Here is a 16,178-nt window from a genome sequence, read left to right on the forward strand (position 1 = left end):
TAAGTTTGCATCAACATTTTTCATTACCAGATGGACCGCAGTGACACCCTGATCAGAGAGATAAGCTTTACCCCTGTCACACCATCAAGCAGCTGAGTGTAAATAACACCACGTGAGAAATTCAGTGTACAATGGGCCTCAATACGAACATGATAGCTGTGGAGGAGTAAAGATGTAAGCAGTTGCTGGGCTTGAAAATCACAATTGGTCTCCAGAAGCAAAGTCCCATTATGTAATACTTTTCTGAATAATAAACGGATTAACCACAGAAAAGGATTGACCTTCAGTATGTGATACCAGGGCACGGCCTGTACCAGGCAGTACGTGCGAACTCTATCTGTCGACTCCTCACTGGAAATTGTGCATTACCCTGTCACCTGTTGTGTCGAATGCATGGGCCAGCCTTCAGGAATGCACAGGGCGGAAGAAGAAACAAAGAGAGAAATCATATGCCAAAGTGGAGGGAGAGGAGGAGATGGTGAATGAAGAAAGAAAGAAAAAACAGATGAGGGTCTGTTCCGATGCTGGGCTACCAAAACTTTAGCACACATCCCCAAAACTATCCCGAGGTGCTCCAAAGGCTGGGGCCCCGTGGTAGCCAATCACGAACTCACCAAAGAGTGGTGATCCAATTGGGGATGGGGGTTATCTTACTTCCATCTCCCTTTCCCTGTTTCCTCCTGGACATATGATTTCCACTCCCTGTGATAACTGAACTGAACTGTCCAGAATTTTATGGGTTGCCATTATGGGATCACTAATTTTGTACCAGGCTCTAATGCTTCCTCCTCACTACCTCAGTTCTGATGAACCATTGTTTGATAATGCATGGAGTCACAATACTGATGTGTGTTTTAAAAATCTAGTGACAGTGGCTGTCTGCTCTGTCAATTATCTGGCTACTCGTAACATAAATCATTGTAAACAAGTACTGTGCTGGAGTTCAGAAAGAATGACTTGGTGCAGGGCCACCATACTGTTCTTGCCACTTTCCATATGATGATGATCTTATTTTGAGCCTTTGCCCAATGAACTGTGGCGTGTATGATAAGGCCCGAGTTCACACAGTATGAGTGACACCAATATACTTTGAACAGTCACTGTGGGGTACTAATTCGTTGCAGAAAGTGGTTAGTTTCCCATCTGCCATGTGCCTGCTCATATGGAATAAACAAGTTTCTGTTTTGGCTGGATTAAACATTTCACACTTTTACTATATCCACTCAGATGTATTACTCTTTATTTAGTATTTTGTAACAGTAGTTATCCTAATTTTTTTATATAACACAGTTTCTGTGACACATCTACATGCTAGTCAGACTTCAGGAATGTATTACTTCATAAAATGAATCAGTTTCAATCCTTGGATATTCCATTTCCATAATAAATTACTTGCTGGTTGAGATCTCTGGGGTGATGACAATTTACATGCATTGTTTCTCAGGAATGTTGTTGGTTTCAAGTAAACAACACAGGAATCATCCTAGCCGCACATGACAATCAAGTCAACAAAGACCTACGTTTTCTTTATCTTTATGGAATCCAAATTGAATGTACTGCATTATAACTAGAGTTGGTCACAGTATATATATGATTAGTTCTAAAGACAGTTGAGGATAAATATACTACATGAATGCATGGTGTCACAGCGATATGAATTAATAATATCTTCTCCGTCTTCCAGTCACATCAGGTGATTAAAATCCGATGTGCTCTCCTTGGCCATTGTCAAGTTATAAATGACTGCCACATCTCCATGCCTCACCGTTCTGTAGCCACACTGCTGATTGTGAGTCACTGGTGCTCCCTTTCTCACCAATTATGGTAAAGTTTTTCTACCATGTCCATTTCAACCTCACGATGGCCAGGTCCCAGGCTGTGCTGATCTGCAAACCATCATCTTTATTGATGATGTCTTCAGATACTTTTATTTCTACACCTTCTTTTATAATACTATCCCAAAATCCCTTCATCCTCATACCGACAGATGGGAGAATTCGTAGAACACCTGGACAGCATTCACGACCACATCAGGTTTATGGTGGAAGTGGAAATAGATGGTGCACTGTCCTTCCTGGACGTCCTCATTCACTGGAAAACCAATGGGAACCTCTAACCTCTGCCACAGCATCTGCACGACACCTACACACATGGATCGGTATCTGCATTCTTTCAGCCATCAACATCTAGCACAAAAACGTGGCATTCTGAACACCCTCGTCCACCATGCTAAAGTTGTCTCAGATGCTGAAAATCTGTCGCTAGAACTGGAAAGTGTTATGCCACAGAACCAACTGCAGACTTCGACATTTTCAGTTTCCTATGGCAGATTATTTAGATTATCACAAATATTCATACAGCATAATGAACCAAGACTGTGGTTTGACAGTGAGGGAAATTTTTAATATTGGTGCTCCTGGTGTGTCTCAGATCTACAGCTATTTTTGGTGTGAAAGTGAACTAAATACAGTGACAAGATGGCAGACCATCTTGCAGACGAAAGTTCACGTGGGTCAAATGACAGTTATGTTGACACTGGGTGTGACTCCAATGACTAATAAGTGCCACTCTCAGGTCGATCAAACAGTGAAGGTACATTTTATGCTGTAAACTTTGTTTAAAAAGTTGTAAAATGGTCTCCTAAGGTGTACAATTATGTGAGTCTATGCTTGTATGCGAAAATGAACAATCTACATCAGGGTGTGCTGAGCTGCCATCTAGGGAGTAAAGTGTGAATTATGTTGTGGAATACACACAACGATTGATATAGACTTGTTACTTATGGATTATTATAGTTGTTGAACATTGTGAATCTCAGGAACATAGTTGATTCACTTCGACATATGAAATGTATGAAAGATCATAATTTTGAACGCACATTTGTTGTCATGCTTTATTTAACTTCTTTACATGCTATGCTGGATCTGTGAAGATACACGTGGAGAATGTGTATGCTGTAGGTTCACATAAAGAAAAATTATATCTTTTGAAGAATCCTATGAAGGTGAAGCACAAGGAAGGCAATCAAAACATGCAGAGCCAAGAAACAAAAGTTCAATGTGGTGGAAATAAGACGTGATGATTTCTTCGGCTTTGCCAGTTTAACATCAGTTTAACAAACAGGAAAAATATTCCTCGTCGAGTAGTGGCTCGGATGAACATAAGATCCAGCAGAGAAGCAAAGAGAAGCCCAATGTAATACAATTTAAATACACTCACAATGATGGTGCAGGATACTATAAAGTGAGCTTATCTAAACAAGTTAGAGGTTGTCCGGCTGAACTTCAAAACACTGCCCTGAGCCTCAAATATCCCAGAGAATGAGCACTTACAAGTGTAAAGAAAGAAGACCATGAGTCAATGTTACGCTTCATTCCCACTATTCACCACAACTTTTTCAAGATATTACCAACTGCTACACAGACAACTGGAAATTCCAGTGGAGATGTGTTGACAAATGATGAAGAGGTCCCTCAAAAATCTGTTTAAACTGGGCACAGCACTGTATCTTTATAGCTCATAAGATTTTGCTTAGATGAATGAATGAAGACTGTCATACAGTAAAGTTGTTCACTTTTTACCGCACTTTCTTGAAATGATCATAATTTTTCAGGCTGGTAATGTGTACATTGTGTTTCAAAAGTGAAGAAACAACACTGAACAGTTGATAAGAGACAGTTGACTATCATTTGCTACCCTTAGTATCTCCCTGATTTTTTTTCTTCTGTGGTTGAAGTGAATATCTCAAAGCATGCAATTTGTTGTTGGTTCACTCTGCCATATGCCCCTTGAACTAAGTCATCTCCAAAAAGATTTCTGGAGAATAGCTACATCACCGCCAGGTATCACAGGCTATTTCTGTTGATACATGTAAGAAAAACGCCACCAAAGGAGAGAACAAAAAACTTGGGTTTTCGTTTTTCTGTGGCACAATGTTTGGAAAGATTAGTTGGTTTCTGAAGAGAGACAACATCTCATCAGTTTTCAGACCCCCAGAAAAAATATGACAGCTCAGGGGGCCTGTGAAGGATAATCTTGAAATGGGCAACATACCACGTCAGTGTGGTTGCTACTGCCTCCGCCAAACAGTACACACTATGGAGCAACACCAGTCAGACCACAAGAGGTGCTTACACCTATGTTATCCTGAAAAATCAGCCTTGGGACAAAATGATTTAGAAAATACATACTGATTTCTGTTCAATGAAACATCTGTCATTATGAGAACAAGGGATTTTGCGATAGCATTATACAAGAAGCTGTAGAAATAAAATAGCTGAAAACACTCTCAATAAGAATGGCAGTTTGTAGCTCGGCACAGCCTGGGATCTAGTCATTGCAGGTGCGACAGACACAAGATGAAAACATTCCCACATTTGGCAAGGAAAAGAGCACCAGTGGCAACACAGCCAGCAGCACAGCTCTCTAATAGCAAGGCCACAGCAACATGGCAGTCATTTACCATCTGACAATGGCCGAGAAGAGCTCAATCAAAAGCTCGTGGGATTTTAATCACCGAATGAGAAATGCGCTATCAATATCTCTGTTACTAAAAGTGAAAAGAAAATTTGCTGTAACTCCAGCCTTAAAAAAGACGGACATGTAGAACATTGGCAAATTAAGTATGAATGTTACTTTTGGATCTTCCCTGCAACCTTTTTTTAACCTCCAGCACGTGGCATTTCACCCCCTTCTTCCATCAGTATAATATATTTCACTTTCCCTGATAACATGGTAATAGCTGAAAATCTAAAAATTCCATAACTTTGTTTTTTAAGTTCGTGTATTTGCATAGTTGTCTCTGTGGTAAGTAGATATTGCCAGCTATAAGAAAAGGATAGATTGCCAATCACAACAGAGAGTAGATGCTGAATGGCAGACAGCCACACTGAATAAGATTAAACTAAACAAAGCTCCTCCCAAACAGGCTATGAAGGCCCAATGGTACCGACCAGCCGCCAAGTCATCCTCAGCCCACAGGCGTCACTGGATGCGGTCAGCATACCGCTCTCCCGGAAATATGTCAGTTTCTGAGACTGGAGCCGCTACTTCTCAATCAAGTAGCTCCTCAGTTTGCCTCACAAGGGCTGAGTGCACCCTGCTCACCAACAGTGTTCGGCAGACTGGATGGTCATCCATACAAGTGCTACCCCAGCCCAACAGCGCTTAACTTCAGTGATCTGACGGGAACCAGTGTTACCACTGCGGCAAGGCCGTTGGCATTGAATAAAGATAGATAGATATTATTTAGCCATCAGACTAAATGCTTTGTCAAACATAGATAAAACATACATAAATATATCTAAAAACAAAGATGATGTGACCTACCAAATGAAAGTGCTGGCAGGTCGACAGACACACAAACAAACACAAACATACACACAAAATTCAAGCTTTCGCAACAAACTGTTGCCTCATCAGGAAAGAGGGAAGGAGAGGGAAAGACGAAAGGATGTGGGTTTTAAGGGAGAGGGTAAGGAGTCATTCCAATCCGCTCCCGGGCTGCAAGGTGTAACATTGTGGGGCTGTGCTGGAAACTGGGAGGGGGGAGGGGGGGGGGGGGGGGAAGCAAAGGGGAAAAGAGAGAGGAGAGAAGTACACAAGGGCAAAGGACTATGTAGGTGCACTGGTGGGATGAAGGCATATGTAGAGTTGTAGGGATAGTAGGGAAGAGGAGCAAAGCAGGTGGAGAAGAGAGACTAGTGAAGGTTGTGGCCAGGAAGGGGTAATGGGAATGAAGGATATGTTTGCAAGGATAGTTCCCACCTGTGCAATTCAGAAAAGCAAGAGTTGTGGGAAGATTCCAGGTGGCATTGGCTGTGAAACAGTCAAAGTCAAGCATTCTATGCTGGGAGCCATACTCAGTAATTGGATGGACCAGCTGTCTCTTCATTGTGCACCAAGCACATCATAATCCCTTTACATCTGTTTCTGCACTCTGAGAACAGGTAATAGACTCCCTGCAACATGCTTGTCATCCTGCACCACTGGAACGAGACTAGCAGCAGCTGGACTATGGAATTATGGTCTCATGCTTAGGCTGTCATTAACACCCCAGGGCAAACTGTTGTGTCTGGAGTGGTGTTGTGGTGGTGAAGCTTGGAAATTTACGAATGCTGTCACACTGTATTCAGTGATGAATTGTGGTTCTGCACAACCCAGAATGATCATCATCAGTGAGTATGGAGGCAACCTGGGGAGAGGTCACATTCTTCCGATGTTTAGAAAACACGTAGCAATGTTAATCCTGACGACATGGTGTGGGGAGGCATCAGGTATGGCTTCAGGTCAAGGTTAGCAGTGATTTACATCTGCATCCACATACATAGTCTATAACCCAGCACACGGTGTGTGGAAGAGGGTACTATGCACCACTATTAGTCATTCTCTTTCCTGTTCCACTTTCAAATAGAGCAAGGGAAAAAAGCCTGGCTACAAGTCTTCGTACAAGCACTAATTTCTCTCATCTTATCTTTGTGGTCCTTACACGAAATACACAATGGCAGCAGTAGGATCATTCTGCATTTGACCTCAAATGCCGGTTCTCTAAATTTTTGCAACGGTGTCTTGCAAAAAGTGTCTCAACTGAGTTGCTGAAGCATCTGTGAAGTACTTGTGTGGTTTTCAAACCCACCAGTAACTAATCTAGTGTCACACCTCTGTACTGCTTTTTTGTCTTCCTTTAACCTGATCTGGTGAGGACCCCAAACACAGGAGCAGTACTTAAGAATGGATCACATTAGTGTTCTATATGCTAGCTCTTCCATAAATGAGCTACATGTTCTCAAAAACTGTCTCAATAAAACGAAATTGAGCATTCCCCTTTCCTACTGCCAACCTGACAAGCTTATTCCATTTCTCATCACTATGCAAATTTACACCTAGATATTTAATCAATGCGACAGCAGCACAATACTAATACTGTATTTGAATGTTACAGGAATCAGCAAACAGCCATAAATTGCTGCTCACCCTATCAGTCAGATCATTTATGTATATAGAGAAGAGTAGCAGTCCTGTCACCCTTCTCTGGGGCACTCCTGATGATACCCCTGTCTCTGATAAACACTCATTGTCAAGGACAATGTACTGGGTTATATTACTGTCTTTGAGCCACTCGCATATTTGGGAACCCAATCCATAACATGGACCTTCTTCAATAGTCTGCAGTGGGGCACCGTGTCAAATGCTTTCCAGAAATCTAAGAACATGGAAGCTACCTGTTGCCCTCCATCCATGGTTTGTAGGACATCATGTGAGAAAAGGGCAAGTTGAGTTTCGCATGAGTGATGCTTTCTAAAACTATGCTGTTTTGTGGACAGAAACTTTTCAGTCGCAAGGACATTTATTATATTCGAACTCAGAATGTGTTTATGAATCCTGCAGCACATCGATGTTCAGGATATTGGTCTATAATTCTGTGGGTCTGTCCTGTTATCGTTCCTATAGGCAGGAGTCACCTGCACTTTTTCCAGCCGCTTGGGACTTTTTGCTGGGCGAGATATTCACGATAATTGCAAGCTATGTAAGGGCCAATATTGCAAGGTATTCTCTGTAAAACTGAATTGGTATTCCATCTGCACCTGGAGATTTCTTTTTTTTTTTTTTAACTATTTCAGTTGCTTCTGTGTTCCAGGGAAGATTATTCCTATGTCCTCCACGCAGGAGTCTATGCGACAGACCACCGACAGTATTTTTGCACGATCCATCTGCATGATTTCTTAAACATTAAATTTAAAACTTCTTCAGCTTTCCTTTTGCTGTGTTCTATTGCCACCCCAGACTCGTTGATGAGTTAACTGGATAGAAGCCTTCGACACCCTTAATGATTTTACGTATGATCAGAATTTTCTCATGTTCTTGTAAAGATCTTTCGCTATGGTACTATGGTGGAAGTAGTTGTATGCTTTGCTGACTATCTTCTTAAGGGCACATGAAGTTCTACTAACTTCTGCCTGTCGAAATTTGCGCTTTCTTTTGTGAAGCAGGAGTGCAATAACCTCTGTGTCTTCAGCATTTTCCGAATTTGATTATTGAACTATGTAGGCTCTTATCCATCCATAATCCACTTACTTGGCGCATGTGTCAAGAGCATAATTTAAAATAAATTTAAACTTTTCCCATAACTCCTCTTAAGTCCATCCCCACCCAATAATTCAGGTAGAGAAATCTGCAGACATGACCGTCTCAGAATCAATGGAGCCTCTGGTTGAGAACCTCCTGTCTCCAAACCAAAGGACACCGATCAATTCTGGGTGCGATGCTGCAAATTGTGAGCTCTGTTTGCACCCTGCGAGCGAGGCCAGCAGTCATCTCCACTTCTGCCATCTGCCCATGAGAACTGAGGATGGGCTCAGAACCCAAGTGACAGTCATCATTGATGCCTACAGCAGCAACAACCTGCAGACTACTATAGCATGCACCCTCGTTACCAGCAGGCAGGGATACCTCCACAGCTCGGATGATGCCCCCTCTGACAGCCATACCAAGCACACATTGGAATTCCTTTCAGCAAATGATGCTATTTCCTTCAGGTGCTCCATATGATGCATAACACTGAAGTGCCTGCTCAGACCCTGCTAAAGGAGTGGCCATCTGTCAACTCACAGAGTAAATGAGTGAGGCCAATGGCCAGCATCCATCACACTGATTCTCCATCTTCAGAAACACAACACTGTAACAACCTCCCACTCTCCCGGCAGTAAGCACAGATCCCCCACTTCGGGTACACTGGAAGGTGCCTCTTTAGCAGAGCACATGTGTGAAACAAGTGACACCTGACATGTCCCATACGATGCACTGGTGCCACACTCTGGGACAGCAGCCTGCAGACGGCTGACCGGAGCCACAAGCGTCTTTAGCTGTTTGCGAACTGCATCCAGCCCCTCCCACATCTGCACACACCCTATCCATCCTAGCATCACTAACTTAAGAATTACACAGACAACAATGAAAATAACAGAAAGAGCTAAATATATGACTTGTTAGTCTCCTGGTGCTTACCAACAAACGCTGATGGCTGACTGAGCTGTGATCCACGGTTACAACTGACCTGACTTGATATCAGCATGCTCTCTGGCAAATTTCAAACTGCATAAAATCCAGTACTGCTCCATAGACTTCCCTGACCCAGAAATTCACAAATATGTCTGTCCTAATTCATTAAAAATATTATTTCTGCCTATAGTGGATGATAAGGCAGTAATTGCAGATGGAACGAGAAATAGTTCATAAAGGGAATGGCACTGTGGTGTACTTGGTGACCTGGACATGATAGCCTCCTTGATTTGTGTTGCCAACATGCACTTTGTTGAGCTGTTCTGGTGTCATGTGGGGCTGGAGATGGCAGTGAGAGGCTGGAGATGGCAGTGATGGCAGCTGACTTTGTGCATATAACAGTAGTGTATGAGGACTATTAATAAGGTGTGTTAGGGTGTGTTAGTAAGGCAGAGTTAACATAAAAGGGAATGCCATTAAAGTCAGATATTACCTTAACAGATACAGTTATGCTAAATACACTCCTGAAAATTGAAATAAGAACACCGTGAATTCATTGTCCCAGGAAGGGGAAACTTTATTGACACATTCCTGGGGTCAGATACATCACATGATCACGCTGACAGAACCACAGGCACATAGACACAGGCAACAGAGCATGCACAATGTCGGCACTAGTACAATGTATATCCACCTTTCGCAGCAATGCAGGCTGCTATTCTCCCATGGAGACGATCGTAGAGATGCTGGATGTAGTCCTGTGGAACGGCTTGCCATGCCATTTCCACCTGGCGCCTCAGTTGGACCAGCGTTCGTGCTGGACGTGCAGACCGCGCGAGACGACGTTTCATCCAGTCCCAAACATGCTCAATGGGGGACAGATCCGGAGATCTTGCTGGCCAGGGTAGTTGACTTACACCTTCTAGAGCACATTGGGTGGCACGGGATACATGCGGACGTGCATTGTCCTGTTGGAACAGCAAGTTCCCTTGCCGGTCTAGGAATGGTAGAACGATGGGTTCGATGACGGTTTGGATGTACCGTGCACTATTCAGTGTCCCCTCGACGATCACCAGTGGTGTACGGCCATTGTAGGAGATCGCTCCCCACACCATGATGCCAGGTGTTGGCCCTGTGTGCCTCGGTCGTATGCAGTCCTGATTGTGGCGCTCACCTGCACGGCGCCAAACACGCATACGACCATCATTGGCACCAAGGCAGAAGAGACTCTCATCGCTGAAGACGACACGTCTCCATTCGTCCCTCCATTCACGCCTGTCGCGACACCACTGGAGACGGGCTGCACGATGTTGGGGCGTGAGCGGAAGACGGCCTAACGGTGTGCGGGACCGTAGCCCAGCTTCATGGAGACGGTTGCGAATGGTCCTCGCCGATACCCCAGGAGCAACAGTGTCCCTAATTTGCTGGGAAGTGGCGGTGCGGTCCCCTACGGCACTGCGTAGGATCCTACGGTCTTGGCGTGCATCCGTGCGTCACTGCGGTCCGGTCCCAGGTCGACGGGCACGTGCACCTTCCGCCGACCACTGGCGACAACATCGATGTACTGTGGAGACCTCACGCCCCACGTGTTGAGCAATTCGGCGGTACGTCCACCCGGCCTCCCGCATGCCCACTATACGCCCTCGCTCAAAGTCCGTCAACTGCACATACGGTTCACGTCCACGCTGTCGCGGCATGCTACCAGTGTTAAAGACTGCGATGGAGCTCCGTATGCCACGGCAAACTGGCTGACACTGACCGCGGCGGTGCACAAATGCTGCGCAGCTAGCGCCATTCGACGGCCAACACCGCGGTTCCTGGTGTGTCCGCTGTGCCGTGCGTTTGATCATTGCTTGTACAGCCCTCTCGCAGTGTCCGGAGCAAGTATGGTGGGTCTGGCACACCGGTGTCAATGTGTTCTTTTTTCCATTTCCAGGAGTGTATTTGGAAACATCATTCAATGAACTAGCAGAGACCAGCATTTACAAGAAAATAAATTATGCATATCATTCTTCTACCAATCTCCCTGCAATATGTTCCAACAAAAAATGTGGTTACCTTTTTAGTAACTGTTGTTGGGAGCCCAGAGTGACACTCATCTTCAAGATTATTTATTTGATTAACTGAATCAAAGATAGATAGTGGCCATGGAAGAAGAATATTTTCCAAATCTCAAACACTGATTTAAAAAGGTAATTATTTTTAAATTGTATCATATTGTGTATAAAACTTTCCACAGTTATGATTTAGGATGATACTCAGCACAACAACAGAAATCAACCTTTTCCAATATTCATTCTCTGTTGGAACTTCTAACAATAGACTACACTAGCAGCTCCCCCTAAGGAGACCAACTTTCATTGGTGTGGAAAAACTGAAGGTCATGTAAATTTTTACATGACGTGAGTGACAACCACATTGCTGTACACTACTTTTGTTTACATAAGGTATATTTAATATAATAAGGAAACACTCTCTCTCTCTCTCACTCACTCACTCTCTCTCTCTCTCTCTCTCTCTCTCTCACACACACACACACACACACACACACATACACACACAAAGCTAAGGAGCTGTAATAAAACAGATTAACAATACTCACCTTCAGCTGTGGTGTCTTCATTGTACTATAGTCAGGCAAAGGTGTTAATTCTTCAGATGTACTTGATTTGTTGACTGGAGTTATTGATTGGTATTCTGGATTTCCAGAATTCTCATCATTTACCTTGTTGTCATGTGTTTCAGTTCTATGAGATCCAGATGGGCTGTTTACAAATTCCTCCCTGAAAAATGAGTTATCTCGGATTTGGTCAACAAAAGAATCCTCCAGCATCATTTTTAAGGAATCCATACCTGTTTGCTTAAGCGTTTTTGGTGTGTCGGAATCATGAGTACTAGTGACATCTGAAGAAATCTGCTTGCATTCTACTTCATCATGTGCCAAAATAAGTGACTGTGTATCTTTGTCAACTAAATGAGACATCATCTGAGATAAACTACGCCTCATAGTTGCATCTGGAAACTGAGACAAACAACGAAGAGCCAGTGGGGTTCCAGATAATGGAGAATTGGCATGTGTTTCTTCTGTTATTTGATCTATAGGTTTCAATGTACTTTTTGGTGAAGCAAATGTCGTGATTCCATAATCTGGACTTTCTTCTGTTCTGCAAAACTCCAATGGACTAGTCGGCAATGAAGTATTTTCATGATTTTCTGGAACAGCAGTGGAATTGTCAGAACAATATGCATCATTTCCTTTACTAGTTTCTTCAGAACAGTTATTCAAATTATACTGAATTTCTTTATCTGATTTTCCTATTTCAAAAGAATGAATCTTTGAAGCTGTCAGAGGGAGAGTCTCACATGAACTGCCATTAGTTCCTGCAGCTCCACTATCTGGTTGATTATTTTCTTCCATACTAGAGCTACCTGCACAATTTTGTTGATATGCTTCATTTTCATATGATCCATCACTCTTTTGTGTTAAATCTATTGTATCAATGAAAGAATCAGTTGGAATGCTCAAAACTTTAGTTGGATTTATGCTTTCTAATTGCAAGGGTGAACTGTCTCTCTCTTTGCAGATTTTTTTTGCTGGAGAATCACATTTGGATGGTGTCAAGATGGTGTCAGATAGTTTTCTCTTTGCAGGTGTTGGAGTGGTTGTTAATACACCAGCAAAATTAATGGAATGATACTCCTCAGGAGTTCCTGGTGCTAAATTACAAGAAACGTTTTCATCTTCAGGCATCTCTGATAAAGACTCATCTGGTACTTCTACTACTTTTGCTGGCTCACAGTCTGAAGTAAGATAGTCTTCTGGACTTCCTTGAGTTAAATCACAAACAGAATCTGCATCTTCATGCACATCTGTTACGGAATCATCTATATTTGTTGGCTCATGACCTGATGTAAGCTTACAAAGCATACTTGAGAGAATGTCAATATTATCACGTTGAATATAATTAGTTTTAATAGGTGTGTGTGATTCTGAAAATATATCTGGAGACGATCTGTCACTTTTATTATCATTTTCGTTTATTTGTGACTTACTCAATATTTCCTCAAATCTTTGTGGGTTAGAGCTATATTCTGTGTAGTCAATATCACAGAAGTTATCAGCAGCAGAATCTTCACATTTACCAATTTCCTTACAATGCTGTAGGTTTCGTTGCTGAGGAATATCAGCTGAATCTTCAATATCAAGTTCAGAATGTGACTGAAATGTATCAGACATTCTGCTTGTTCTTTCTGTTTTACTACTGTTATATTTCTCTCCTATTCTGCTATTCAAACATTCATCATGTAAGTGCTTCAAAGCACTACTACCCATGTTCTTCAACTTGTCAAGGTGGTTCAAAAGTTCAGACTTATTATATCTTACAGCTAATGATCGAATATCATTCACATCCTCTTGTAGTGAGCAAATTTCCTCTACACTCCCACAATAAATGTAATGCAGAAATGCTAAAGCTGAGCTGAATGACACATCTTTCCACTGCAGATGACCTTGTTCTCCTGATTTTTCCGAAATATCACATAATATCGAAGGAGCCTGAGCAAAAAACACTAGTCTGTGTGCTGCAATTTCCACGTTGCCCTTGACATGAATTGTAACATCACTCATGGTTTTGTTATTAACCTGCATTTTCCAGTTCTTTAGAATGCAATCTTTTCTGAAAGAAAGGAATGATTCAGTCGGCAAGGGAGGTGAAGATGTAGAACAACTCAAAACATCTTGCTTTTCATTATCGTCATATGAAAAGTCAGTTTCTTCTTGGTTATCTAATGAATCAGAAGGTCCTTCAGGGATATACTTTACAGGTTTCAAATCAGACTGTTGATAATAGTCTTCTTGGTTGGTATCTGCTTTACTCTACAAGAAAAAGACAAAGAATGATGTAATAAGGTACACAATTGAGTACTATAAAAATTATAAACCAGACAAATATACAATCAGATTTTTCTTTCATGAACTCTTACCAAGGACCCCCTCACTGGTGTTTTTTCTCGGCATGGAATCGTTGATATATCTTTCAACTGACTACCAGTAACTACAGCAGAAGGAGTAATAAAAGTGTCCAAGTAACTAACATAATAGGAATTTCTGTGGGTGCCTTCAGGAGGTATCTGTGCCTTCATCCATAAGTAACACTCCTGTGAAATCATTTACACTACATATTAAAAATGGGTATCACATACTATTTCAAGAAAAACTTCATAAACAGCTGGCTATATAAGAGTAATTAAATGCTCTTAAATTCAGTAAAAGATCATTAGTATAAGTTAATTTCATTTTCTAAGACAAATATGCCTTACATTTTGTTCTGCATAATACTGAATAGAATAATACTGAAAATAATAATCAGACAATAAATTTGTGCAGAACGTAAGGATGAGAGTAACTTTAGCATAATGTGTCACTGCCAGATAACATAGCTTGATGAAACTTGTACCATACACAGAAAAAAGTGCTACATTATAGTACAGAAGATAAAAAAGAAATATGCAATGAGACGAACACGTATGACAGCTTTATTCACAGTTAATAACTACATCATCAAAATTTATGCTGGTCTCCTGGACATTACAAAAGTTGAGACATGGTTCTTAGTAGGATGTGTGATCACCACAGACAACAGTGCCTACTCTGCCATGTGCTCCAATGCTGGCCACAAAGCTGGCAAGGAGTTCCTGTGCTAAGGCATTCCATTCCTCCACCACCGTGATTGACAACTGCTAGACGGTTATTGGTGCAAGTGGATACACTGCAATATGTCTCCCAACCACATTCCAATGTGCTTGATGGGATTTAACTCGTGCGAACAGACAGGCCAATCCATTTGCAGAATATCCTCTCGTTCCAAGAGCTCCTCCACCTGTGCTGTTCGATGTGGCCACACACTGTCATCCATAAAAATTATGTCAGTGCTGAATTTGAAGATCAGTATGCCGATCCAACTTTATATTCCACCTACATCATAACACCTGGACTAACAAAACAATCCTGTTTGATAATGCTTGATGTACCCTTATATGGTGAGAGGAGGGAATCTGTAATGCACCCAGCCTCTGGAAATGTAACAGATGAGAAGTCTTTAATGTACAAGAAAAAGCAATGGACCCAAGAAGAAACCTTGACAAACACCACAAGTAATTAATTCTCAATCAGATGAAGACTGAGTGCTTACTGCACAGGAGAGCTCACAAATTCAACTTTTGCAGAACACCTAATCAACAAAAACCATAACCCCACTAATATTGAAAACAATCTACACATTCTGAAAAACAGCAACAGTCTATACCGACAACTAACAATAGAAGAAAATTACTACAAACAAAAGCTATAGTCAAAGGGAAAAATGTAATAAACAGAAACATAACACTTTGGAATAACCTATCTACCTCTTCTATATCTCTTTCACCCCATTCCATCGTCTTATGTCTCTGCTTGATGAGAATAACTCACAAGCTGCAAGAATATAACGAGAAAATTCCCAACTAGCAATAGGACTGACACTCATATAAAAAAAATATGTTTACTTTCATATACATAGTCATTATTATTATTATTATTATTATTATTTTTATTTTTATTATTCTTGATTGTTATAATTATTTTTTGATTGTTATAATTATCATTGTACTACTTTTATAATCTCTATTTTTTTCTTTAACATTAATACTGTATAACATGTTATATGTCCTAATTTTCTGTAGACTCTGAAATTTGTTGAATCTGAGTATGCCTGGTTAGGTGTAAGAGAGGGCCTGAAGGCCCTAATCTTGCCAGGTAAAATAAATGCATAAATAAATAAAATAAAAAATAAATATTTACCACTCTGAGAGAGCTGACCAAGGACACACAACAGAAAGCACACACAGCCAAAATAACCATTTCTTCATCAACACAAAGACATAAATAAGGAACAGAAGTCATCATAATTCGTGCTACAGTTTTCACAGCCTTCTCACAACATGTGATACACCTCTCGCAACACACGCGAACAGCAAGATGGCATAATATTCTTGATCATAACCAAAGTGCGAAAGTTTTGTTTTTCTGTGTATAGAATCAGCCACATACCATCCAACAAATGTGACTACACGAATAACTAAGCAACAGCCCAGTACACACGAAATAACTGGATTCCACAACACTACTGAAACTCCAAGTGTAT

General features: G+C 41.5%; 1 protein-coding gene across 4 annotated transcripts in view; it reads right to left on the reverse strand.

Moving 5' to 3' along the window:
* The window catches only part of LOC126416674 (uncharacterized), a 213,201-nt gene that overhangs the window by 81,870 nt on the left and 115,153 nt on the right, over positions 1-16,178 (reverse strand). For all 4 annotated transcript variants that reach the window (XR_007575492.1, XM_050084477.1, XM_050084476.1 and 1 more), the window contains exons 6-7: positions 13,981-14,154; positions 11,600-13,873 (exon numbers count right to left, since the gene is read on the reverse strand). Coding sequence is in view for 3 of the 4 variants with exons in the window: in XM_050084477.1 (XP_049940434.1) it covers positions 11,600-13,873; positions 13,981-14,154 (2,448 nt within the window). In the remaining variant the exon portion in view is untranslated. The remainder of the gene's footprint in view (positions 1-11,599; positions 13,874-13,980; positions 14,155-16,178) is intronic.

The sequence above is a fragment of the Schistocerca serialis genome, chromosome 8, assembly GCF_023864345.2.
Source record: "Schistocerca serialis cubense isolate TAMUIC-IGC-003099 chromosome 8, iqSchSeri2.2, whole genome shotgun sequence".
Lineage (NCBI taxonomy): Eukaryota > Metazoa > Arthropoda > Insecta > Orthoptera > Acrididae > Schistocerca > Schistocerca serialis.